The sequence below is a fragment of the Lepisosteus oculatus genome, chromosome 7, assembly GCF_040954835.1.
Source record: "Lepisosteus oculatus isolate fLepOcu1 chromosome 7, fLepOcu1.hap2, whole genome shotgun sequence".
Taxonomy (NCBI): Eukaryota; Metazoa; Chordata; class Actinopteri; order Semionotiformes; family Lepisosteidae; genus Lepisosteus; species Lepisosteus oculatus.
In genome coordinates, this window is record NC_090702.1 from 26,362,179 (window position 1) to 26,389,783 (window position 27,605).

The following is a 27,605-nucleotide window of genomic DNA, read 5'->3' on the forward strand; positions in this document are numbered from 1 at the left end:
GAATTTGGAAAGGGCTTTTCTCAATTGTGCCATCCACTCATGAAGGCGCTATTTCCTTTTTATTTTCTCATTCTTCATATGAATAATTTATTTATTTCAGCAGAACGTCTGCCAGAGAGAAGAAATGGAAAAAAACAGCAGATGAAACCCAGACTCTGGAATCGAGAACGCCTCTCACTTCCAAAGCCACAAAGAAAGAAAATCTGAGGTCCCAAAAACTTTTTTTATTCTTAATGTGAAACAATGTACAAATTTCCTGTCTCTAAAAACATTTTATGCTTCATGGATAAGTTCATATATACTGAAGCATACATGTGGGTTTCATTTCATCCTTAACGAAGCAACAAGATTTTTCCTTTCTGAGTGCATGTTATACAATTTTAGAAGATGTTTGCACTCACATGCTCATTTTGTACTCCTCATTACCCCTGAGTATGAAATTAAGAGAGTATGACATCACTTGGGTTGTTAAAGCGCATGGTTGTGAATTTTTGTGTATTAAGGTGTTCAACTGGTTTTAATCACAGTTACTCACTGAAACAATCCTCAGAATGCTGCTGGCTGGAATATCACAGAGTGAAGTTTCTAGGCCAACTGGGGCCCATCAATCTACCATCATTAGTCCAAGCAGTACCACTGTCCTACTTGAAGTGCCTGTGATTGACACAGACCAGATCAAATGCATGGAAAGAAACACAAGGGAGAGCAATTTTCTCTTTACACAGACATCTACAATAGCTTCAGATGTCAGGTGCTATGTCTGGTGCACAACCACGATTATGCAGTAAGTATCTTACATGAGGAAGATCATTAAAAAGTTGCAGATATGACAGAGGCAATTTGACCCACTTTATTTACTGTTAAGCACTGAACATTAAGCAAATGATGTAGATAGTGCTTACTTTAGATGAGCTAAAGTCTGTACTGATTAAACACAGGCACGTCTAGTTTCTGGTTTCATGTAGACAACACTAATCAGCCTCAGCCGAAGAAAAAAGATTTACTGAAATCCGAGATATGTATTTTTCATGACCATGTTTTGGGCTAAAAAAACCTAGAACAATTCTGTGCGCAGGGATGGTCAAAAATCCCACTCAGAATTGGTAGAACCTCATAACATACCACAGGAGGAGTCATGTCAGTATACTCCATGGCAAGGGAGGATTTACAAAACTGGAGTGGGAGTAAATTTGGCCCTTGAGTTTTCTGGAATTCATTTAATTATTTAGATCAAATTTGACAAATACTCTGTACAAGAGAATTACGATCACACTATATTAAGTTTTTAGTATCAAACTAAAAACCATTTTTAATTAAAAAAAAAATACTTTAATGAGCAATAGAGCTGTCAATTACTAACATACAGTCGGGAGCCATATCACTCTGCAAGTCACAACTTGCAACACACTAAACCTAAGCAACCAGTACCTGGTTGGGAGACCTCCTGGGAATGATAAAGATGTTAATTGGACCAGTATGAAGTGCTCACCCTGTGGTCTATGTAGGTCCTTATGCCCCAGTACAGTACACTGTAAAAAACGTATAACCGAGGTCCTTACTCCTTAGGGTCATTAAAAATTCCAGGACATTGTGTCCTGAACAAACTTCTCCCCAGCCTTTACCAGTCATTGCCTTCTTAATAATCCCCAACTTTAAATAGGCTACATCACTCTATTCTCCTCCCCACTGCTAGCTGGTGTGTGGTGAGCGTTCTGGCGCACTATGGCTGCCATCGCATCATCCAGGTGGATGCTGCACATTGGTAAAGGTGGAGGGGAGTCCCCATTACCTGAGCGGAGCGTCCAGAAAAACGCTTTATAAGTAGAAGTTTTTATTATTAAATTTGCTGAAATTTTACACCTGTTGATTTTTCTTACCTTCTTTCTCTCATATTGCAACATAATTCCCTGCCCTGTCACCCCTAGTTGTTTAGCTCTGTAAGCATTTGGCCCCATTGCAGTGTTTTAAATATGGTGATTTATTTATGTCAGTAAGTGTAAATTACTTGATCACATCTTAATATTTCACATACATCCAAGTGCAGGAGGCTCTCTGGCCAGCAGAGGTCTCCATAAGTACACAGTCTTTCAAAAACGGACAAGTAAAGCTTTATTCCATGCTGTAAAGAGAAGAAAAAAAACCCACAATGTTTCGGCTGTGGAGCCTTCTTCAGGTGTCAAAATCTTTGACCCATCTTGGACCCTTCTTTCAGATATCTCACTTTAGCCTCTGAATCTTTGTCTATTGAGATCAAACAAAACAAAACTAGCTATCACCCCCTGATTTTGAAAAAAAAAACCCATAAAAAATCAATCTATTCATTTTAAGAAAGGATATAGTATACATGGTGGAGGTACTCATTACTTGTTTGTTGATATGTACTTTAGGTTTGTCAACCTTTACGTCTCTCAATATGTAACATGGGACTAAGTTGTCAGACAGACTGTTACCCAGTGGACACTTTTCCATACTGAACACATGTATTTAAATAGTCTGTAAAGCCGGTATGTCATTTATACAGTTGCTCTAGGCACCTTATGTTGTCATGTTTTTATGTTTTAGAGATTATTTGAATAAACAAAGAAAATGAGGTGAGCACACTATATCAAAGTAAAGTATGCTGTACTTTCAATGTTGCAGATGAATGGGAAAATATTTTGAAAAGATCACTGAATGACTGTGTCTTTTTGAGTGAGTCACAAGCTCACTTTGCCCGTGAAATTTAGGAAGAACTTTCTGTTACGCTTATAATCTGAGGATGCACTTTGTTTCTGTGACAGTTGAAAATCCATCCAACTCTTCTGTGGCGGTACCTCTTGGACAAAAGGACATAGAGCACAGGATTGACACAAGGATGGAGATACTGCAGCACTGTACACACAAAGTAGAACATTTCCCAGGACTGACCGTGGCGGTAGAGCCCCAGGTAGACACACAGTTCCAGCACATAACCTGGAAGCCAACACACGGAAAAGGTAGCAGCAGCAAGAAAGACCATGATGGAGGCTCGCCGGGTGTTTCTGGCGCTGGCCATGGACATCATGGGGCTCTTGTGAAGAAAGAGGGCCAGCCGGATGTAGTTGAAGGCAATCACCAGCATGGGAATGAAGTAGTAAAGGACAAACTGTCCCAAGACCACCTGGTAGTGGTGCTCATGAATTGTGGGCAGACAGAAGGTGAAGTTTTTTACGGTCCCGGTTTCCTTTGTGGCAAAGATTCGCAGAGGGAAACTGATGAAAAAGCTGAGGGCCCAGACCATGATGAACATGAAGATGACCAGGTCCATCTCCGGGGGCCGGTGAGGATTGGTGATGATCATGGCTCTTGTTATAGAGACGGCACAGAGGGAGTAGGTGCTGGCCGCAAGGGAGAAGGCCAGGGAAAACTGGTAGATCTTGCAGAAGGTATCACTCAAGGGCCAGTCGTGACGCACTGCAGAGTGGAGGGTGAAGGGGATGAGGAGAAGGGTCAGAAAATCAGCCAGAGCCATGCTCAGCAGCAGGAGGTCCAGGCGGTTCTTGCGTAAGGTGTTGTACTTGGCAAAGAGTGAGAACACTAGCAGGTTTGCACAGAAGCCAATCCCCAAGATCACACCACATGTGCAGGCAAATATCAGTCCATAGTTGTTGGGAATAGTCTCCATGGTGATGAGAGCCAAGTTCTGCTGCCACGCAGCTATTTTCTAAAAGATGGTACTCAAAGACACGCACAGCAGTTATCAGTAGGTTCTCTAGCTTTCATATTTCTAGACATGGCTATCATCAACCCTTTCCTCCCAGTTTTATAGAACGCAAAATCCAATAACAAGCTAGGGCTACTTTCTTTCAAAGCTTCTTGTCATACTCACTTAATAATCCAACAGCATGAAGATGAAGGCATTTGACACCTTTCAAAAAACGCTTTCCTCAAACAAAATAATTCCTTCTTCTGAAATCTCAGATAACCGGACGTTGGAGTCCCTTTATTATGGATTTTTTTCTAATTTTCCCCCATATAATTGACAGTTAATCTTTTGGGAGCAGAGAGCAGAATTAAAAAATAGCAGTCAGTAAAAAAATGTTCTTGTCAGTTGTAGACAATATCCTCACCCAATTCCAGATTTCTACAAAATATCACTCAAGGGCAAATGCAGAGAACCCTTTGTGAGCTGAGAGCCATGGTCTCTGAGTATGAGGTGATCTGTGTTGTGCAGCAGCTGGTGTGAGTTGGCCCTGAAATAGCACCCAGGTGTGTGAGCAAGAAAAGCAAACAATACTGTATATCAATCCAGTTTATTTCCAGGTGACCAAATTTAAAAAGCCAGTATGCCTCATCCTTCTGGAGAGACAAACTGATTTCAAGGGGAAAAAAAATAAAAAGTAGTTTTACACAGAAAAACATTCCACGTAAATCAGGACAATAAACATGTAATTGATGTTCTTGCTTTTAATACATTCATGCCCTTTTAATGTAAACGGGATTTTTTTTTCCAGAGTCGAAAGCATTATCTTTCGTTTCAGTTGAATTGAGTCACGTCATCACAACATCAGGATACCATTGACCAGTATGTGAAACAAATGTTTCACTTCAGATCACATCCCTCTCTGTTTCAGCGATGCAAGTGGCGCAGGTGGGGAGATGTAGCATAATACATGTACATCAAAAAGAGTACTCAGACACAAGGAATAGAGAATAGAATTCCTCTAACCTAGAGGAATCAAAGGACTCATGATGCTGACTCCCAATCCAGACTCTAAACATAACTCAACACTGTATAATGGAAATTATATACAATATGTGCAAAGGAACAAGTGTTCTTTATGAGACTTCAATTTTCCTCACAAACACTGAGAAAACCCAATGGGAATGTCAGCAGCAATAAGTGAATAAGTTTGTCAGGGCATCTACTGAATGTCTGACATTGAACAGGCATGTCTGCATTGACCTACTCTTTTCAAACAATACAGGTTGAGGCAAACAGAAGTGAGAGAATCATTAGATAAATGCAATCTTGATTTGGTGTTCCTTGAAACCATGCAGTCCAGTCTAAACATTCCCAATTTCAGGGAAGTAGAATTTGATTGAAGGAAATAGTTGTGATGAGGATTCTAGTGGGATGGGGTGGATATACAGTAGAATAAGCAGGCAGTATAAGGCAACAGTTTAAAGAGACTCTGGATGAACCACGGAACATATTTGTTCCAAAGGCTAGCAGCCCACATTATTTTATAAATCAACAAAGAAAAATATAAGGAAAACAGATAGGAGATAAAGATAGGAAAACACAGAAAGTTACATTTTGATGGAGTCTAAAATTAATAATGGAACGGTTCTTTCAGGATTACAACCAAGAAAAGCAAAAGAGTAGTGAAGAATAATAAAGGGTAAGTTATAAACTATATTTCACTCAGGTTTTTACCAAAGAAGAAATCAATAACATGGAGAGCTGCAGATGATAACATCAATTTATAAAAGAGGGAATGAACTGAACCAAGAAAGTACTCTAATCAGTTTTAAAAATCCTGTAGCAGGTAAAGTTTTGGAAATTGTAGATGGAGATAAAATGAAAAGAAATCCCATATACCCAGAAAGGAATGGCATTTTAGGAGAGAGTCAAGATGGATTTGGAAAGGGAAGATCTTGTTTACTTTACTTGCAAGAATTCTATGAAAGTACCGCAGATAAAACTAAACCATCCAACACGTTATAATTAAACTTCTAGAAAGCATTTTAAAAGGTGCTGCATTAAAGGTTCATTCACAAATTAAAAGTCATAGGAATAGAAGTTTAATGTGCATGGACAATGAACTGGTAAACAGATGTAAACAGGAACCTGTTTAGGTCTTTTCTGATCTATGTCAATTATTGATCAGAGTTCTGATATATAATGATCTTTCTAGAATTTCTAGACATGCTTTACTGAACCCATTCTGAGTTGGGTCACAGACATCATGCCTTTATTGCCTCACAAGGGCAACCAAAAATGCTCTGAAAGCTACTTAAAATGCGTGTGTTCCAATACTAGAAATCAGTGCAGTGTTTTGCTGTTTGATTGTAACACATTCTTGTTGGTATCGATTTGGTTATTGTGTCTGTCAGGGTGTCTGACTGTTAATTGAAAGAACCTGTTGAATGAGACACAGCTGCTCTGGATGAGTAATTATTCATCAGATGGAGTGGAATTCCATGTGAGGGAAATGAGCTGGTAGAATAGACTCAGTGTGGAATCATTCACTCCCGTGGGCTAATTAAGAGGCTTATAAGAACAGCTATGAGTAGAATAATTTCAGACTGTATCTAGACTCCAAGCTGTTTGGTGAGAGGGGTGTGGAGAATTAGCCATGTAGCAGCAGATGAAGGGAGTTGTCTTGCAGGCTTGTGAGACTTAAGTCTGTACAGAGGGTTAGCACAGGTGATGGACAGACAGCTATTAGGTAGATTGTTTGTCAGGCTCAATGAGAATGAAGTGGGCATCATTTGTCAATGTAGCCACACACTTTACTTTCCTGTATGAGAGAAAGAGGAGTCTAGATGGCACTGGTGGACTCCTGAATATTGAGTGCCTTAATCAGCAGATGGATAGATGTGTGATGAGAGAAAATAACAAGCTGGCTCCTACTCTGATGGGGAGGCAAGTTTTAAAGAGCAGTGTCGCTGACCGAGCAGGATCAGCCAGGTGAGTTAGTGATAAACTAGTGATTGCTAATGAAAATCTGTGTGGTGAAGTTGTTATAGTCTTCCTTAATGTGAAGATGGAGAATTGGGTGTTTTGGGTTAGAGGAGTTCACCACACCTGTGCCTTTGAGTTAAACTGATATTGGTGGATGTTACAAGTGGGCAACCTGGTGTTAAGAGATGAATTCTCCAGCGCCTGAGTGTCTATGAGGCAGACTATTGATTGAGTATAAGAAGCTGGGTGTCATGATGCAAATATGAATGCTGTAGTGTCTGTTGATTTGAAAACTGAGGAGCTGAAGAGAAGACTTAGTAACCTGTGTAAAGAGCAACTGAATAGGAAGAGGACTATGCAGTCTTCCCTTAGAAGGACCCAGAGTGTATACCCTGGGCTCTGGAGGGGGTTTGAAGGATGAGGACAGACCACTTAAAATCTGAAAAACTCAAACGTGACCTCATGGCAGTGTTGGTTATATTTGGTGGAGGGTTTGATATGGAATTTAGAATCGACGTGAGTTTGAAAGCAGCGTGTTTAGAATTGGCTGTGATAAAACAGCAGCTGGAATGTTCTGCAATTGATTCCATCCTATGTCAATGAAATGGTATGAAACTGTTTCCTTTAACAAACAGATGTTCACAAATGATGCTGCTTTGATTTTATCTGAACGTCTAAATTGTATGTACCTTTCTGCTAAATTAGCTTTTATTAGCCTTTTGTAAAGTAAATGTTCCTAACTCTGTGCTGAGACAGGCCCAATTTCCTGCTTTCAACGCAGGAACAGGAAGTGAGCATGATGTAGGCTTTCCCACATCTTGTGTATACTAATTTTTTTGGTGGATGCGTTATTCCATTGTGGTTTATTGCCTTCTTTATCTAGAAATTGACTTTAAATCAATTAATGTGTTGATGACTTCTTGTATTGCAGAAACTCCCCAGCAACATAGACAAATGGGTTTTAGCTTCAAGATGAGGTTTGTGCTCTATGGGAGAAAAGGTCTAAAAGAAAACTGCTGTATACAGCAGGCTTTTCACAGAAGTAGTGTTAAGTTAATGATAAATGACTGTGCTCAGTTTCTCAGGTAGTACTACAGTGTACAGGAAAAATGCCGTGCAAAGCTCTTCTCAGGAATTTCAGGCTTTGTGCAACAAGTATAAGACACTCCAAAAGGGGGAAAGACTTTTTTTTCCCTCATGTGTAAGGAGAGAGCACATCTCCTATATTTGGTAAATTGATATAATTCATCATTTATCATCCGACTTATCGATTTACAAACCTTTAAGATCTAAACCAGAGGGAAAGTCTGAAGGTTCATAGAACTGAATACTTAACTGGTTCAAGCTAAAGGGAATCAACATTTACATATCAATTACTTCGTTACTGAGCACTTTACCTACTGTAGCAAATGTCCTTATTTGCCTTATAGCCATTTATACCAGCTAAACTGACTTTTAACTGTTTCTCCCTCTCTGCTTTGTACTAGAAAGATTTAAATAATCGAAAGGTTCATAAGAATGTGAGAGGAAGGCTACAAGTAGAAATATGCTATTTGGCCCATTAGTTTGTTTGGTTGCTGGTAGTCAAGTGGTCCGAGACTCTAATCCACCTTCGTTTTGAATCAAGCCAGGGTGTCACCTTGTTCAGGTCTACACAACAGTTGTGTAAAAAAAAAAAGCCTCCTTTTCTTTTTTTGAGAACCCTTCTCTACGTTCTTAACTCTTAATTTTTTGTTAGTATTACTATTAATTCTGACGTCCAGTGAGTTGACTTTGTCTACATCTTTGAGGATTTTGAATGCTTGAATCAGGGTTCCTTCTTCCTCCTCTGTTCGAAACTAAAATCAGTATTTGTAGTCTAATCGGCGTATTCTCTGCCCCAAATCTGGCAATTCTTTTGAATGAGGTTCCGGAGATGCAGCACATTCACTATAACACAGTGACCAAAAATGTACACAATATTTTAAAATTGGCCTCACTAAAGTATTGCACAATTTTCACAAAGTCCTATGTCCTTTTCAAAGATTCTTAAAGCTTTGCTTCTGCTTAAAGCTGATTGCTTTCCATCGTGCATCTAGTTTTTTGTTTTTCTGCTTGTAATACTCTGCACTTGTCTAAATATCCACCATATCTCGGTTTTGAATTTTTTCTAAACCTTATTGCAGTTTCAGCAGAGTTTAATATTCAGATATGACTTTTCTGGGGAAAAAAAACTGAATATTTTATTTTCAGATGTGACTAGTTTAACTATTCCAGAATCTAGAGATCATTGATCTAAATCAGAAAGAACAGTGGCCCTTGTGGAGATCCCTGCAGTACTCCAACTATAGCATTTACCCCTTACCTGCACATTCTGATTTTTAGCCATTAACCAGTTCTTAATCCAAAGACCATTACCTTGAATCCCATTATAGCAAGAATTAGTGAACACATTTTTATTTGGAACTAGAAAGCCTTCTGAAATAAAATAAAATGTACCATTTTTTTGGGGTGCATTGGTATTCTTCATTCAGTTTTGTCACACTTTTAATGGATGTATTGCATTGGTATTTTTCCAGCCAATAAACGTTTCTTTAGTCTTGAGGGACTGTGGGAAGAGCTCTGTTAATGGTCCATTAATAACCTTTCTTGTTTACATTCGTACAACTGGTAGAATCCTGTCATGACTAGGGAGGATTTATCTTAAGTCTTTCCAGTACCAGTAACAGTTCTGGAATACAGCTCTGCCTCCAGCTGTGTTAACATCTCATTTTGGCTGAGGCATGGAGTAGATTTCTTCTTTGGTACACACTTGGGTGAAATATTCTTTAATTAGCTGTTGTTCTTATGTTGTATAAGGGATTCCTGTTACTATCTCTAGCTCCCTCTATGAACTTAATCCATTACTATTTGCTTTTAGGGGGGGATTATTTTAGCTTCCATTGTGATACTGTTTTCCATTTTCTCTTGAAGGATTACTTTTGAATTCTAAAAAGCCTTTGCCATGATCTTGCCTGGCAATCCTAGCCAGCAATCTTGTCCTACAGCTATGAGCCCCATGAGTGCTTAGAGGGGAGAATGAGGGTGTCTAAACAGACCTCTCCAACTTGTTCAAGTTAAGCTGGCACAGGTAACATTCCCATAGAAGAGATTCAGTGCCCAATGGAGGAGGTGTGGGTTCCCCGGGCTCCTCACTGCATACCTGCCTGGGTTTGGGAGGCTGCAGGGATTGCTATGTGGCTGAGAGCCAAGGCAGGCCTGGTCCACTAATCCCATCATACCCAGCACTGTTGGCTGAGAACCCCCACTTGAGAAATCCTGACAGGACCTGTGCCCAACCCTGCAATCGCAGAGCTCATGTTTGCTCCTTCAGCCTCTTGGGAGCCCCCAGTTTTTAGGTGTTCATCTCTCTGATTGGTGGGGAAACTTTATACTTCTACAACATGGGTGCTATGGTCCCATTGACGAATCCGTGACTCATCTGTCACAGTCAAATAAAAGTGAAAGTCATCTGGAACCTTCAAGGGTGATCTGGACCTGATTTCTTCCTCATTGATCGCAAGCTTGAGCATGGGGATTTTAGGGCAGCCATCGTGGATAGATCTTGGACTTTCTAAATGTTTGAGTGATTGCTGGAAATGTTTCCATTGGGAATAGCAGTCTGAGCTGCTCTCTTGCTTCTCTCCATCCAACAGTTAGCAGTTGACTGAGGAGGTCATGTAATGGCATCACTAGCGCTCTTGAAGTTCAGATGATCAAAGGAATAATAACATGCTTGTACTTAGCTGTCCAATTTTGCTACTGCTGTTCCTTCACCATGGTATACACACCCACCTGTCACTATTGGATTTTGGTGCGATTTGCTCCTTGCTTGACCAGAAATGTCAGGCTAACCAACAGGTTATGGCTGTAGGCTGAGGTTCATGTTTTATTCAAGTAGCCTTGCCCTAGGTTTTCTGATCCGAGAGAAACCCTGAACAGAATCAGGGAGTACATAACCTTCACCCTCATAAGAACATGCTTTATATAGTATACTGTGTAAGTTCAAAAAAGACACTGGAAAATAAAAAGGAAAATAAACATTTGCTTATACAAATTGTTTTTTTTTTCCCCCCATGGTCATAGAAAATACACATATTGTTTTCCCAGGCCTGCATGCAGCAAAAATATATCATGAGAAGGGTGACCCTCTTTTTCTGACAACACTTTGAGGAAAAAAAAAAGCAATGAACTCATTACTGTACTGTTAAATATTTAATCATTTCAAAACGCTGTATTCTTTCAGTGCAAGTCCTAAGTGACTTTGAGTCAATCGCATAATGTTGTTAAATAATAAAGTACGTTCCCTGGTTTGCAAAGGTGCACAGATTAGTCCGGATACATGTTGGACATAAGGATAAAAATAAGAGAACAGAAAGTCAATGTGTAAATAAGAGAAGGCTGAGTTCTGAAGTACAAAGTGATTGTTCCAACCAAGGCAAGAAGCACAGGAATGAACCTTCAAAGCAAATGATTGATCTACTATATTTAACATCTATATTCGAGAACAGGCATTAGATGAAGCCATGTTAACAGCATGCTAACACAATGTTCCAAATCTCTCAGTGAATAAAACGAGAACATATTTTTTTCTTCATCAAAACCAACCACAAAAAGAGAACACTTTATTTAGGTCAATTAACAAAATTACTTGATATATATATCTAAAGTGCATTATGTTACAAAAATATAGAAAGTCAGCAGCACCATTATACATTTACAAAATAAATACACCATTCAAACAAAATAAATTATGGCAAATCTGACAATTATAATCAGCTTAGTCCTACCAAAAAAAAAGGAAATATTCACAATGAACAAAATCTGCAGCTCCATGGAGCACTGAATAACTTTTTTAATTATCATCACTAATCTGGTGCGTTTCAACTATTTACAAAAAATAAATATTTTTTCTCTATTTCCGAACAATCACTATAACAGAATACTGCAACATGAGTCTTTAGGTGCCCCATTATAAATCCGTGGGGTACCTGCAAAACAAAGAGAAAAAAAATGTTTTATTTTTGGAGTACATTTCACAACAGCATAAGCAGTATATTTCCCCCTTTCAAAACATTAATTGACAAGAAGGGATCAAACCACAGAGTCTGGAAAAGTCACCTTCTTAACGCACCTTTTTGATAATGTACTTAAATCCTGCAAGGCCACTGAGAGATAAGAGAGTCCTGAGCGATTTATCCCACCCTACCCTTTGCAATCCAGTCTACTGCGCAACACTAACAGGCTGAAGAAGCTGAGCCGTTTAAGTCTTGAACAGAGAAGATTTCGAGAGGACCTGATACAAGCATTTAAAACTGTCGAAGGCACTGAGAAAGTCCACCCAGCATATTTCTTCAGAATGAACTCTGAAAGGGGAACCAGAGGGCACAAGTGTGAACTACGTGGAAGCACATTTAAAACTGAAAACAGGAGGCACTTCTTTACCCAAAGAGTTGTGGGAGTGTGGAACAAGCTACCCAGCCATGTTTTGAAGCCAATACTCCGGTTTCTTTCAAGAAATGCTTGCAGGAGATCATTGGATCAATTAGCTACTAACTACCATATGGGCTAGATGGGTCAGATGGCAGCTTGTGAAATCCTGACCACAGTCAGCTTAGTCACCCTGCACAGTCGAACCCCTGAGCCTGAGTAAGAACAAAAGCCTTAATTAGCAGAGCCCCTCAGGAAGCATTTTCTTTCATGTAGTGTGGACAATTCTGCCCCACACGGATTAATTCAGGAAGTCTAGCAGGTGGAGTATAAGATTCTTTGCATTACACTTATTACTGCACATGAAATTAACCTCATTTAATGAAGGGAAGACAGTCATAAAAGGTAGGAAATGTTGTTTCAGTTTAAATTCTCTTACAAAAAGATTTGCATAATTAGATTAAACCTCTTTGGTCCTTGTTTTGTTTTTTTAACTTTTGCCTGAAAGTGGATCTAACAAAATATAAAACATAATTATCAATATGAGAACCCAAAATGATACACACAGGATAAATCATTCTAAAACTCAAAAAGGCAGAATACAAACAGCATCATTGTTATGAGACAATACATAATATTGTGAGACCATACATAATAACATGGGTCTACAAAAGAGAGATTTAAAGGCACTTGTAGATAAAGGTTACGTTCATTTCACTTGTTAATGTTGTTATATATGTACATAAGCACATTAACATAAATCTATAAAACTATTTTTATTCTAACATCGTTTCTCCTACACATAATTTGATGCAGTTCACTCTTAGCATGTTTAACTATACAAGCAGAAGGAATCTAAATAATTACAGTCAATAAAAAGGAAACTGTGGTTTTATAGACCTGTAATTTACCAATGAAGTCATCAAGCATTTAATCAATTAAAATCTGTCAAATATAATTTGAACACTGCTCATAGATGACAGTTTAATTCTGAATTATGTAGATTATTTTTTGTACAGCTTTGTTTTTTAGCTACTATGTTCTACCCAGTTAGAATCTACCTTTGTGTTTAAATAAGGATCAAATGTGAGCCAAAGTTAAAAATCTGTTTTAAATTATGAATCTGGGCAACCACTGCCAAGTAGCTAGATTCCCTTGTGCTGTAAAGAAGCCTTTTTGGCCATAGGACAGAGTGGCCCATCTCCCTTCTGAACATGAGGGTTCAATGCACATGTTCACAATTAAGCAAAGGGGGCACCTTCCACTACATAAACATTGCCTTACTTAAAATGTCAAAGGCCTGACTCAATAAGACAGTACAGAACAGCAACTCAGTAAAAAATGTTAAATGGAATTCAGGAAACAGTTCACTTTTAAAGCTCAAACACTTCAAAACGTAGATGTGTGGTTTCTTAATTGCACAGGAACTCAATTACCACATTGTCCTACAATTCCTACAACATTGTTCATAGGATGTTCTGGGAGAAACATTGGGCTGCAATATACATATTTCTGATAAGACTATAGTGGTTCTGGAAAATCTGTGTTCTGTAAACAATAAAATACAAAAGAGTTGTCACTAGACAGGTCAGATGGTTTGAATACAGTGCTGGAGTGTACAGGTATACTGAGGTACAAGCAGAATTATTACTGCTCTGAATTGAGCAAATCTCAGAAGCTATGCAAGGCAGGGCCTGCCTGTGAAGGCAAGTCTTCAAGGAAGACCAGGTCACTGCTGCATGTGCTAGTGGCGGGCCAGCAGGTGGTACTATGACCAAGGACAAAGTGCTGTCCTTTGGATGGGACATTAATCTGAGGGCTTTATTACTTTGTCTCTTAACATCAATTCGTAATTTTTAAAATAGATTATGGCTGAATTCTATGCTGGTCCTGCACAATCTGGCCTAGACACAGGGAGAACATCAGGTGGGTAGCTGCGTCAGCATGCGTAGGCTGCAAAGGAACAAGTAATAGGTTTATTCCATGCTGAAAAAAAGAAGAAAGAGAACACAACGTTTCGGCCGTGGAGCCTTCTTCAGGTGTGGAGGGAGAACATGCAGACTGCTCGCAGAAAGTACACAATCACGCCATTGCGTCTTCCCCATATTCAATACACTTTACATAAGAACTGATAGCTGACAGACACACAGTAAGCCAAAGTATGTCTTACGGAGAAATAATGAAATACATCAGTTCTTTGATAAAAATATTTTTTCTTTTGGGATTTTTCTCCATGATTATGATGTTCATCAGGATTAAGGCGTACGTTTTCAAAGGTGACAGAAACATAGTTTCTTTTTTTGGTCTCAAAGTATTGTATTTAAATACCCGTCAATCAGTGGGAACCCTCTTCCAGACCTTTTTCATAAGAGAACTCAAACACCATAACTGCAATGTAATTTCTGAAAGTGGGATGCTTGACTTTTGCTAGTAGCCATGTGTTCAACAGCTCTAGTTAACATCTGAATAAAACTATAATGCAATACCAACTGTTTAATAATGGATCATTATTGCTTGCATTTGTACACTGCTTTCCGTCTCAAATTATCCCAAAATGTTTAACATGCAGGTCGGACCACTGAAGAATAGCAGCTGGGTGACTTACAGCAGCCATCATGTGCAATAAGCCCTACTATACAAGATTAAGTGGAAAAGTTATCAAATGATCAGTGATCAAATGAATGAGGGAGACGTTTAGGTAGACAAAAGTGAATTTAGCCAGAGCACTGGGGTTAACACTCCTAGTCCTGCAGAACAGTGCCGTGATATTTTTGACCAAGTAGTCAGGACCTTGGATTGATGTCCCATCCACAGGACAGAACCTCCTACAATGCAGCATCCCCTATCACCATTCTGGCATTCTGGGACACAGGTTTGGAAATTCTAGTCCAGAGGCAATAGTGCCACCTACTGCTCCAATAACACCAACCTGATTTACCTTAGAGGTTTTTCACAATAGACTTAGAAACTTTGAATGAATGCATTCACTGCAATGTACTGATCTGTGGTCAGTGATACCACTGAGTACTAAAGAGCAATTGCACAGCCTTGATTTGTGTTGCAAACAAAAAAATACTTATGAAACCAAGACACATTACTATGTTTATTCTATTCAATTATGACAATTATTCCCCTGTTGATTTCCAATATTTATTAATTGTTTAATTCTAATGTTAGTCCAAGAGGATGCCTGCTCACAGTGATGCTATTAGCAGATGACCCCAGCTGACCAATCCACATTACTCTCTGGGGCAGTCTCCTGTTTGAACCTGTGACAGCCAATCAGAGAAATCAACCCGCGCTCAGAGCGGTGCCTTTATTGATAGGGCCCCTCCTGTGCCCTAACAACTCTGCTTCTGTTGAAATCGGTCCAAATCGAGTTAAAGAAGGCACAGCTGGGTCCTATAGTTCTGTTTACAACATGGGACCTTGTAATTTCACCTTTTGTTCCACTTACAGACCAAAACCTTGGTAGAGTGAGAAGCAGCCACCTTGGCTGATCAGAGACGTAGTCACTAGTGTAAACGCTAACGGCAGCACCAGGGGGGAAAGAGCATTCAATAGCAGAATTTACCTTAGTCTGAACGTGACTGGGTCCTAGTGCAGGAGCTGCAAGAGGCTGAAGTACGGGCTCCACTCCAGACCATATCCACTGCCCTGCTCCTGCACGCTGACGGAACGCGCCCTCCTTTTCTTCTTCTCACTGTCCCGCCGCTTCCCAGACCTCCCTTTCTTCTTCTTCTTGCTGGTGATTTTGAGGGGCTGGTCCTTGTAGGTCTGGGACTTGTTCGTCTCCTGCGGGAGGTTGGTGCCCTCTTCCTCCACCCGAAAGCCCATGGGGTAGTTCTTGGTGCTGCCTGCTGGCTTGGGGTTGGTGGTGCGGCTGGGCAGCTCCCTGATCTCGGCCGTGTGGACCTCATCCAGGAGTTCCTGCAGCCACATGCGTCTCTTGAAGTCTTGCAAAGTCTTCCCCTTGTCGTGCATCAGCTGCGCGTGCGTCACTGACCGCTTGCTGCCAAGGGAACAGGGAGAGAAGGAAAGGAAAAGCTTGGACTAGGAAAAACATCCATGTATTGCAACTGTTAGCACTACATTAGGCTTCATTTTAGAATATTGTAGGAATTACTGTTCTGGGAACTGAACCTTTTTTGGTTTTGAACAAAAAAGATTACAAGAGGACTGAATACAAGTATTTAAAGTCCCCAAAGGCACATATAAGGGCAACTCAGAGGATTTCAGAATGAAGAGTGAAGCAGAAGCCAGAGGACACATGTGGAAAATTTGAGGAAGTACATTTAAAACAGAGGCACTTCTTTACCCAGAGGGTTGTGGGAGTGTGGGACAAGCTACCCAGCTGTGTGGTTGAAGATAATAATGTGGTTTACTTCAGGAAACGGCATATTTAAATCCTTATATTGATAAGATACCAACTACTATGAGGGCCAAATGAGTGAGATAACCTCCTCCTCAGTTCCTATGTTCTTATACTTATTAAATTACATTTTAATTAAATTAAAATTGGGACATTTTTATAGAAACCTATAACTTTCTAAAGAGAATAGGGACATTTGTGCAATCATTTTTACATTATATATTATTTTCTATTTAGCGTCGTAAATGTGTAAGCCCCATCTAAGTGATTATATGAATATGGTATTCGTAACAGTATTTCATTCTCTTAGGATCTATCCAGTGATGAGTCACATGAACAAAACTTTGAATCGCTTCACTTAATAATATGATTTAGAAAAGTATCGAACTTGTTGGCTTCAACTTTATCCCATTAGTAACGAGAACGCAAACAATTTGTGTCATCATTATTGTTAATAGCTTCAGTATTTGAATTGTCCGTGGCAATAAACTACTTTGGAGATTAGTCCTCTAATATGCTCTATATCCACAGCATCACCATCGAAATACTAAGCACATACTGCTCTCCCACATGTCGCTTCTCAAATACAGGGATTATGTTTTTTTCATCAAACATTTCGGTTTGATGAAAACAGAAGAGATCCTCGCCAGTCGCCATTTTTTTATATTATTAAAGAATAAATAACATATCGCCGCTGACTTTAAAACCTCTGTCATCGCCTAATACAGAGCAGACTGCATAATATAATGCTTTGAATTTTGGAGCAGGCTTATGCCGCCTGACAGAAGCATTAACTGTTCCTATAAGGACAGGCCATGGAAATTTTGATGTGTATGTTTTAGTTTGTTATGCATGCTAGTGTTTCAAAGTGCCGAGCATTGCAATATTCTCGCAACCACGGCTAAGGTTAATTAAAAGAAGCACTGGACACATTCTTTTACAAACTTTCAGCAAAGCCTAATATTTTGTTTACCCTTTTTTTATTCGCCTTGATTTGTTAGTTTACTGGTAAGTCTGACCGTCAAGTGTGACCGCAATGTGGTATTGATACAAGTTGGTTGGACGCCGTTTCCCTTCAGTCACTGTGCGAACCTCTACTCTTGGCTTCCTTGCTCCCAGATAATTATTATACCTCCTCCTGCGTTTTGCCTCCTTACGAAACTGACAGATAACTGCCCGAATTCACTGAGTTACCTTGATTCAATCTGTTTTTACTTAAGTAATCAAAGCTTCTAAAAACCAGGTAGAACTCCATGGACTATTGGATGTTGTATTTACCTTAAGTCCACAAAGTTCCAGATCCTCACACCTAACTAAAACAAATCAGAAACGGCTTTTGTATTTCACCAAAAAGGCTTACAAAAGTCTTTAGATTCCTTCTCTATGTTTATATGTGAATGTACAGGAAATATTTTGATGTATTATCCCTATGAAGGAGTCAAGTCCAGTAAAAAATAACTTGATAAGTAAATATGTACTAATTTAGATTTAAACACTGGCAATGTTAAATAAAAACGTACACTTTACCAATGCAACCGACAATATATTAGTTTATCCTGCTTTTTAAAATGGTGAAATGCTGAACATGCATATAAGAAGCCACAATTGTCTCAACCAGTAGATGGCACTATTAAGAAAGAAATGTACATTTAATTGTGTGGGTTATGCATGCTATTTTTCTGAACAAGTTTTGAAAACGTTTGGAATATAGATTGAACCCAAGACAGCACAGAAAGAGAAAAGCAAAATGAAGTCATTAATGAGAATTGCAGTCCAAAAATAAGGAAACATATGTAATGTAATATGGGAAATACTATAGATATGCACGTGCTACGTGACAACGCGACATAATCTAAATGTTACGCACACAAGAGTGTAGGTTGACTGCTGTGCAATCACTCATTTTATACAAAATTTATTATTGTTAAATTGTAATAGTACCTTTGCCTGTGGAAATGTTTGTCTTATTTAAGGCTTTTGTGATACCTATATGGATTAAGGTTTGGCTGAAAATAAAACTTGACTCTCTTCACTTAATCATTACCCCATGAGAACAATGTCATGGGTAACCATAGGCACAGGAGAGACTTTCAGAAATGATGAGACTATTTCTTATTTGAAGCATACTGTGGGGTTCTGTTGAATGAACAGCATGAAAGATTCACTGGGGCTCCAGTGACAGACAGCACATCGTCTGATGTGAAAGACGATGCCTAGTTCAACTCCTGGTTCCACCAAGATCACCAACGTGCTCAATTTGGCAAGGGACCTACAGCAGATGCAATAAAGCATCTGTTTTTCCTCTGATATGAAAAGGTGATTCCTTTTACAGGCACCCAGAGAGACTAGATAGACTGACAGGGTTAAGTTCTGTTTTCCAGGTTCTTAACAGCTCATTCACATCTGCTGTGCAGACTCATCAAGCACAAAGAGAATCTGTCCGGATATTACAAGTCCCTAACTTTTCAGCATACTTCCAGTGTCAAGGTGCAATGTGAAGTGGAGCATTCCATAATTGTCAAGAGAAGTGATTTCAAATTAGATTTAAAATAAATGACCAGCTTTCAAATTTAAGGGGTTCCTGAGCAGCTGAACGAGATACAAAGTCCAGTGCTAGATCTGAAGTCCAGAAAGTGCTGGATTTGTCATTATCTGACCGCAACTGGGAGCTCTCAAGTGGAGACATGCAAATGCCTAAGCACCACCAGGTGTTGGTGAGCTTCATCAGGCCAGGGTTTTCCTGACTTCTGAGGAGCATGTGAGCTTGTATTATTGATCAGAGCACAACCCTCAGATGTTGCTTCTCTGTCGGTGGTGAGGTAAGTTTAGAATGATAAGAGATGTCTGATGGCCTGACAAGTCAAATTAGGAAGGACACTTCTACAGCCTACAATGCTGAAGTGCACATAGTTTATTAAAGATTGTGGATTAGAAATTGAGGGCAATAAAATGAAAGGACAAATAAGGATTTTCATTAAGAAGAAAAGTTTTAATTGCATTCTCAAAATAGCACATATTTGTACTAATTTTCTTTTTGATTGTTACCAAAGATGGCATCTATCAAAATCCAACCAAAAGAAAGGTGACACTGTTCAAGAATTGCTTTCTGCAATATTTAGTTATGTTTGCATTTCATTCCAAGTAAAATAATAAAGACAGAATATTGCACTTTTTCCAGCACTGTTAAATAATAAATATAGGTTTTCCAGCCAAGGATCGTAAGCTGACAGTTTTTCATTCTGAGGAAAATAAATTTTGCCTCTTAAGAGGATGCTTTAGAAGAGATTCAGCAATTCCCTAACATTTATGATGAACATGAAAAGAAGTCTCTTCTGTTTAATGGTGGAAGTGCAGTGGTTTTATTACACAATAGTCTCACTACATAATGTCAGAATGTGAGTCTATCCTGCCTTCAGAAGTTTGTTCTTACCATTTACCTGAGATTTTTTTGTAGGCAAAAAAGAAAAAGGCGAAACAACTGAAATATTTTTGACCCACTGTATCTAACAAATGATAATATAATTTTCAACCTTTAGAAAAAAAGAACTAGAAGAAACGTTTTCTCTCTTTGTTATTGGTAGGAGAAAGGTGGCTTACCATGTACCAAACATGAAACATTTATGTTTCTGTTACTCATTAATTAAGAATATTAAATCCAATGCTTTTTTTACTGGTGTGCCATCCCTAAACTGGAATGTTTCTAACATAGCAGAATGCCATATGAGGACAGCACAGTGAAAACTACCTATATGTAAAAAAGCATACATTAAATACTAGTGTAGAGCTGAGACGCTCTGTTGACATATTGTATGAGAGATGTCATAAGAGGCAAACCAAGCGAGAATCATTACTGCCAGGATTCACAAGTGGTACATGTCCTCTTTTTTCATTACCACCCAAAGAAAAGAAAATCAAACTGACTCAGTGCCAGTATTTATAGCCCTTAAAGGGGAACATTATACTATGTAAATTTTCGCAATGTCTATTTTCTTACCAGTTTCTATGTGCAGCTCATGATTATTAGTCACTTTCACTCTTTTCTTTTGCTTGGTCTCTTATTTCCCTGACATCTTAGAAAAGTACAAAAATTGAAAAAAAAAGTACAAAAATCCTTCATTGGCTGACCTCTGAGTAAAATAGCTCGTCCTGAAGGTACTTCAGTTAAAAATCTCTGTTGCGGGTACTTTTTTCGAAATAGAAATACAAATACCATGACTCTCGCTTTTGCTTTTGAGAATCATGGGGTGTCTTCAGGAGAAATCGGTCTACTCACCAAGAAAAAAAGAAAAACAAAAAAGCCCAAGAAAAAATAAATTATTAAACGTGTGAAACTTAAATGAAAACGTAAAAAATCAGTAGTAAAAGTTCTAAAACATATAGATGATTAGTGGTTCACCACGCAGGTGAAATATGGTTTTGGTTATGGTTATGCTGTATGGTTTAAAATGTGATGTAGAGTATCAGGGGACTGTGCGCTGGAGAGCTACTGTATTTCACCAGAAAGCTATATTTGCTACAGTCACTGTGCAGGAAAAACCACTCAATTATTTTTAACCTGGTAAGAGTCACAGCAAAAATGGCCACAGATTTTGAAACCACTGTGCCATGAGAAGAGCCTCTCTTCATTAACAGGCAATGACGCTCCAGGTTTAAATGCAGTGGGAGATACTCTGTCTTGCTTATTTACTGTGAAGCTGTGACTGTTTGAGGATAATTGGATAATAGGGCTGCATTTGACAGTTTCATTTGTATTAGACAACTTCAATACAAATCTATATGGTATTTACACGTGCTTATATATTTTGTCAATGAAACACGTGAAGTTTTGGCTTTGTGCATGAAATGAATCACTTTATTCAGCATAAGAAATGTACTTACATATGTGTACATTTCCCCGTTTTGCAAACATTAATGGTGAATTTTACTTATTTGAAAAGTGATATGACACCTTTAACCTTTTAATAAGCTTTCTTCAAACATTCCCTGCAGTGAAGGTACAAAAAAGAATGAGAAAAAAAAATCTTAAAACATCCTGGAATGGCAGAACTCCAACAGAAATCTCTATTTGGCCTACCTGAAGTTAATTGTTTCTCTGTACTTGGAAAAATGCTTTATACATTTAAGCTAACCACAATACATGTAATTTCAGCCAACTTCCAAGACCATTTATTTTAACTTCTTTTACAAACTTGGCAGAGAGTCAACCAAAACGTTTGTGTGACTTAAATGCTCCATGGCAGAATGCCAAAAGGATTGATTATTCTGTGTCTGCTTTATTTTGCTGTGTTGTTTTTGTAGTTGGTATCTCTAAACAAATCTTTTAAAGGCTTGTATTTATTGATACTGTGTTAAAATCGGAATTAGGGTGGTTTTTATTCTGCTTGTTACACTACTGTTCTTAGTCATAATTTTAATTCTAATATAGTAAACATGTAAATGTAAATTAAAATATGAAATTGTCATATTTAAAAGCTTTCAGATCTGTTTAAAAAAATAATATTCTGTTGACACATTCACTTAGTGACACTTTGAATTAAAATTGTATGGGGGAAATGATGAAACAGTTGCGGAAATGTAGATTCTTCTAATTTTTATACCCAAAATGCATGAACTATTTGTTTTCTTTTTAAGATTGTTTAAATTAAGTATTATTTCCATTTATTTGAATTTACTGATTCTGATTCTATATACAGACATCATTGATTTTCTTTGTAGCTTCATTAAATATGTTATACCCTCTTTTCAAAGATGAAATAAAGCTTAAAATTAATTGACATGGATGTATTTTACTGGGAATTAATGTTAAGTGGAAATGTGATTTTGATTAAAGATTATTATTTTCAATTTCTTAATCAAGTTTTGCATACAGTATGGCATAGTAAAGCAATATTTGAAGCCGTACAGTATAAAAAAACTAAAATGAGTGACTCTTCACTACTTTTAATGACATAGTTTATCTTTTAATTAAGAATTATTTTTACAATATAAGAATTTTGTAGAATTTTCTGTCACAAAACCACCATCCCCTGATTGGAATATTATTCTTATGATGACAAGGTTTTCTAAACGACATCAGTTTTTTCTTCTTTTCAACAAGTCAGGCTATGAATATTTCCTATTTTTTACAGAACATTCTGACAATACATGTGGGTCTGAGAAACGCATAATGTTAGATACATTGTGTAATTTGTAATGTCTTTCCTACATGAAATTCTTTATGCATATGTGATATTTTGAAAATTGGGATCGGAAAATGTTTATCTTCAACCACATCAGCAGGAAAAGAAACAAAATGTATTTGAGTGCACAGAAATAAGAAAAATCGTATTTCTCTAATGGAGGCTGACCCCTTGAACTAATAATGTTCAGCATCTAAAAATAGAAAGAATGATTATAAATCTGTAAATGTCGAAGCCTAACAGGTGCATAAATCTTCATGTCTTGGTCAATGTGAATCAAAACGTTTCTGACCTATTCTTTACTTATTTAACTGGAGTTACACTTATCTTACATGCTGTAAGATGACAATTAACTTTGTAGTAACATCATAAAATGAAGTAAAACACTTATAACTGGCCTTAGATTTCTGAAAGGAAAAAAACGAAACTTGAATGATTTTAAATTTCCAAGCACACTTTTTAACCAGCTGCTTAATTTAAGGTCCAGCTTTGCTTGGTCCAAATACATCAGTATTATTTTCAATGTATTTGAGACCCTTCTATATACAAACATAGGAAATTGGCCAGAGCCAGCGCATACATGCACAACAAAGTGCAGTTCTGGTAACAGGGGCATAAATAAATAAGGCCATTTCTGTTTCTAGCAGACAGTCCAAAAACCCCAGCCTACCAACTGAGGACGGGCTGAGGTAATAACCTTAAACATCCTGACTGAAGTTCCAAACAAGCACGCACTGAAGGATAATATGTCAAACTTAAACAGAAAAAGAAATTCACCGTCTGCTTTTTCCAGAGTGCTGGAGTAAGTCTCGTAGTACTTTCTGAACATAAACATCCTGACAAATCTATAGAAACAACCCTGAAAGCTGTACAAAGCCTGTTAAAAAGATAAAGTAGATTGAGGATGAAGTGTACTACTGCTTTATGCTCAGTATGTATGATTCCCATTGACTGAATTGAACCTGAAAGTTCTGCACTAAAATTATGTACACCCAAAAAATTGGTACACAACACAAAATTAAAATTCATCTGGAAAGTTACCGTACTAATATCTATGAAAGTTGGAAGATCATGATGAAAAATTAGAATGAGAAACAGTTTAACAATAAATAAGTGCATCCTAAAACGTGCAATTTGTACTCTTACAAAACGCCAGTAAGGTTGCCATCACAAATGGAAAGTCGATTGTAACTCTGACTTACACTCTGTTGCTCAGAGCATCAAGAGGTCTCCCATAGTGTGGGACAGGAGAGCACAACAAAAAGACAGCAAAACTCCACTGCTGAAATAATCTCCTTGAACAAAGCATCCTGGGAAAAAGAAAGAGAGAGAGTTAGCTTTCTTTATTTAAAGTATTCTGAATGCATTCAGTGGTTCATTTTCAAAAGCTCCTTTCAAAATGTATCTGTTTTCTATAAATTAATCTGTTCATAAATTACTCTCTTTGGCTCCATTTAGACTTCCACTTTGATTAAGTAATAAAATATCAAAAAACCCTTGGTGGACTTTGTGAACACATGTATCCCATTTTATTTTATATACGGTAATTTATATGTGCATGCAATAAAAGAGCCCACCCTTGATTATGGTTCTGTTTTAATTACTCTTGCTCTTATACTATTCCTAAATAAAGACAAGCTGCTAATACTGAAGATTTTAATGCATGCATTGTGCTTCAGCAAACTTTATTTGCTCCAACTGAGGATGCACTGATTATTGGATCTGTTGCAATACAGAATGCTATTAAAACATAAAAAAACAAACTCACTCAAATAACCACAATTTAAACTGAATGTCAACTTGGAAGAAAATAAAAACTTACTTTCCCAAGGAACAGCTTTACAAAGCTGGTAGCACGTTCTGTCTTCAGCCTCCAAAAAGAAAGAAATCTTCAAGGAGTAGCCAGTCTGAAATAAAATAAAGCATGTTGAAGATCAATCCCCGCAGTAATTAAGTTCCTGTAAAAATAAATCAGAATTATATTATGGAGACTCAGGCATTACAAGAACCAATAAAGTAAAAAAAAATCCTCTCTTGAAATATATTGGGCTGTTCACTTACTTGTTATTTAAAATTAAAGAAGCAAAAAGAAATGAAGACAATATATATCGACAACGCTCCTCCTCTGAAGTGCGGTTCTTTGCACTAGTTGCTGTGCTGATTAGAGCTGAACAGTTTCTTGTAGTAGTACAGCCGCAGCAGGAGTGATGAGAAAGTTTGGAGCATGCTGCCTGTGCAGGTTTGTGCAGGGCTCTTATTGGAATGAGTTAGCCTGTGCCCTGGCTTTGTCTCCCCCTGTCTGGGAGTTCATTGGAAAGCATGCTGGTGGATCAGTGGCAAGGAGGTGGCGCCCAAGGAACACACAGACAAGAACAAAAGACCCTAAGTGACAGTGTGTGCCTCGGAGCAGCTGTTTTTGGAGACGTTAATGCATGTTATACAGGGAAAGGATCCCCTGTGCCTTTAACCCCCAAACTGTGCTGCAGACCCCCAGGAAACACTAAAGGAAATTCATAACATTCCTTCCTCTAAAGGGCCAAATCTTTGAAAAGTGAGAAACCCCTTTTCAATTTAAACATCTTGAAGACTGAAATATGGAATTCAGAGGCTCTGAATCATTACTGTATTTGAACCGAACAACAGAGAAGTGACTGCACTCACAGTTTAAGTCAAGTTTCGTCTATTTCTGTTATGATTTAGATGTTTTGCTTAATGCATTTAAACGTACAGGGTTTCACTTTTTCTTGATTCTGATTTGTTTCACTCTCGTTCTTTTTATTTTTGGGGGATCTCTGCTTATTAAAACTACAATTGACAGCTTCTGAATTTGTTATTTAAGATCTAGCTATAAAAAGCGTGCATATTACTTCCAATCACTTTGACAGAAATGAAAAGAAGAGTAGCATGCATTTAATTTCATTTTAGTGGTTTCTAAGTACTTTGGTGCTCTAAGTTTTAAGAGAAATAAATTAGGGTCTCTGCTTTGACTAAAACCTGACAAAAATATACTGTATATGACATAGACACTCCAATCAAATTTTAACAGGTGTGCAAAATTGAAAACATGAAGGTTCACTTCTCTACAAAGAATACTATCTTCATGATTAGCTGCCTCTGTCAAATGGCTTGTACAGGTAAAATTACCCTGTAGCTGCTGTAAATGTTTAAACAACAGAATAACAAGCATTATGTTCCATATGCTGGAAGGATTGTGATTATCTAGTTGTTGTACATGATTGTTTAATGATTATAGTCACACTGTTTCCACACAGATATTTTGTGGGATAAATTATCATCCCTACAAAGTCAGGGGACATAGACGTATTGTTGAGAAAACAGATTTCAGTAAAGCATATCTGTACATTTCTAACTCTGAATGCCTGAGGCTGGAATTGTGAGTTACAGGTATGTTAAAATTGACTTTAAAATGGAGATAATATAATGAACAGGTTGAATGGCATACAGTAATTTACCAATACAGTTTGTGACACCCATATAACGATATGCAGGAATATATTATTACTTTATATGTTATACATACTTTATATGTAGTGTTAAATTAAAATATTATTTATCTCTATATTTCTGTTGACTTAGAAAAAATTACAATATAAGAGACAATTATTCTTTTTCAGATAAATAACACGATCTTTGTTGTGTTAAAACATAAATATATTTAGCTACTGTACAAATTAAAAGTGTTATTACTTCTTTCAAACTTGATTAGAAATGCAATCTTTCCAAAAATGACAGTCAATCTGTATCATATGTTTAAGAATATTAATCATTTAATTTTAAGAAAGGTTGTTCAGCAGAGAAGTGTCATTATTCAATGTTGTTTTGTTACTTTTATTCAATATTAATTTGTTTGCAGTGCAAACTGATAACTCATAATTTTAGTACCTTGATAATTAATAACCCTGTAATGTTTTGTTTGTAGTATTAACCAGTCTCCCATCATCTAGTATCTCAAATTGAATGCTAAGTAGTAGCAATAGTTTGTGATCATCATGTTTATCATGTTCACTTCTTTAACTTTTTAAAACATTTAAGGAAAACTGCAACCTTGCAAACTTGCAAACTTGAAGATTTCTATGAAGTACGGTATATTCTTCCCTTTGCTGAGATTTAAAGTGTTTCTAAAAACTTCCTAACAAAACATTTTAACACTTCTTGCCTCAAAACTGACAAATTGAAGGAAAATGATAAATTTTACTCTTATTTTTACGGATAGCAAAGAGCAAACAAATTAAGATTTTGCCATTAAATAAGTGCTTTTGAAATTTAACAAGTTTTCCAGGAAACTTTATAAAAGACACAGTGGAAGCAGTTCCTTTAAAAGAACTGTTACCATAGCAGTTTCACTTTAAAAGACGATGTTCTTGGCTGACGCCTGTTTTATCCGTATCACTTCCTTGAAAAAGAATGTGGACTACAGCACTTGGCGTCGTATTCCTCCAATCTTGTACACAGGCCTTGGATAAAGAGCGTCTGATCAAATTGTCAGTTTTGAGTTTTACATTATTTCATTTTCATTTACATTTATTTCATTTTCTTTTTCTTTTGCATTTCACGAGCTGTAACTCAGTTATGAAGGAACGGAAAGCCCAGATGGAGCACCCTGATGAAATCTACTTATAGTGGATATATTACATGCACATTGCTGTACTGTACTGGAGGGAGGGGCTGCCCTGAGTGTCTCTGCTCATGTGTCTTCACAGGAGGGGCAGCCGGGCAGAGAGTTGAAGAGACTTGGGTGAGCTGACACGCATCCAGGTGAGAAGACAAGAGCACAAATACGACATGCAAAAGGGCCACTGATTCGTTTATAGCAAAGAGTGTGCTTCTGTTTGGAGTTCTTGTAAAATAAAATGTTTTTGGTTAAGGTACTGTATCTTTTGAAATAAATTGAAATTGAATTAATAAAAAAAACGCTTAGGACAGGGGGTTTGTAATC

At 37.7% G+C, this 27,605-nt stretch overlaps 2 protein-coding genes across 2 annotated transcripts; both read right to left on the reverse strand.

Annotated features, from left to right (window-relative positions):
* Window positions 1-1,661: 1,661 nt before the first annotated feature.
* LOC102692211 (galanin receptor 2b) lies at window positions 1,662-3,643 on the reverse strand. Its single transcript, XM_006633657.2, has 2 exons — window positions 2,734-3,643; window positions 1,662-1,789 (listed from the first exon to the last, which is right to left on the reverse strand). The coding sequence occupies exons 1-2, from the start codon at window positions 3,641-3,643 to the stop codon at window positions 1,662-1,664; spliced, it is 1,038 nt and encodes a 345-aa protein (XP_006633720.2).
* A 7,254-nt stretch (window positions 3,644-10,897) lies between these two features.
* Window positions 10,898-24,909, reverse strand: pthlha (parathyroid hormone-like hormone a). The gene is made up of 5 exons (XM_006633656.3): window positions 24,710-24,909; window positions 24,471-24,555; window positions 23,851-23,958; window positions 15,672-16,109; window positions 10,898-11,658 (listed from the first exon to the last, which is right to left on the reverse strand). The coding sequence occupies exons 3-4, from the start codon at window positions 23,955-23,957 to the stop codon at window positions 15,695-15,697; spliced, it is 522 nt and encodes a 173-aa protein (XP_006633719.2). The 5' UTR covers window position 23,958; window positions 24,471-24,555; window positions 24,710-24,909; the 3' UTR covers window positions 10,898-11,658; window positions 15,672-15,694.
* Between the last annotated feature and the right edge of the window lie 2,696 nt (window positions 24,910-27,605).

Excerpts from the sequence above, each read along its gene's own strand:
- LOC102692211 (XM_006633657.2), bottom strand. The coding sequence starts at position 3,643 with ATGGAGACTATTCCCAACAACTATGGACTGATATTTGCCTGCACATGT. Across the intron at positions 1,790-2,733 it reads GATTATAAGCGTAACAGAAA|GTAATGGGGACTCCCCTCCA; the intron begins GTTCTTCCTAAA and ends CGCTCCGCTCAG.
- pthlha (XM_006633656.3), bottom strand. The coding sequence starts at position 23,957 with ATGCTTTGTTCAAGGAGATTATTTCAGCAGTGGAGTTTTGCTGTCTTT. Across the intron at positions 16,110-23,850 it reads GATGCTCTGAGCAACAGAGT|CAAGCGGTCAGTGACGCACG; the intron begins GTAAGTCAGAGT and ends TTCCCTTGGCAG.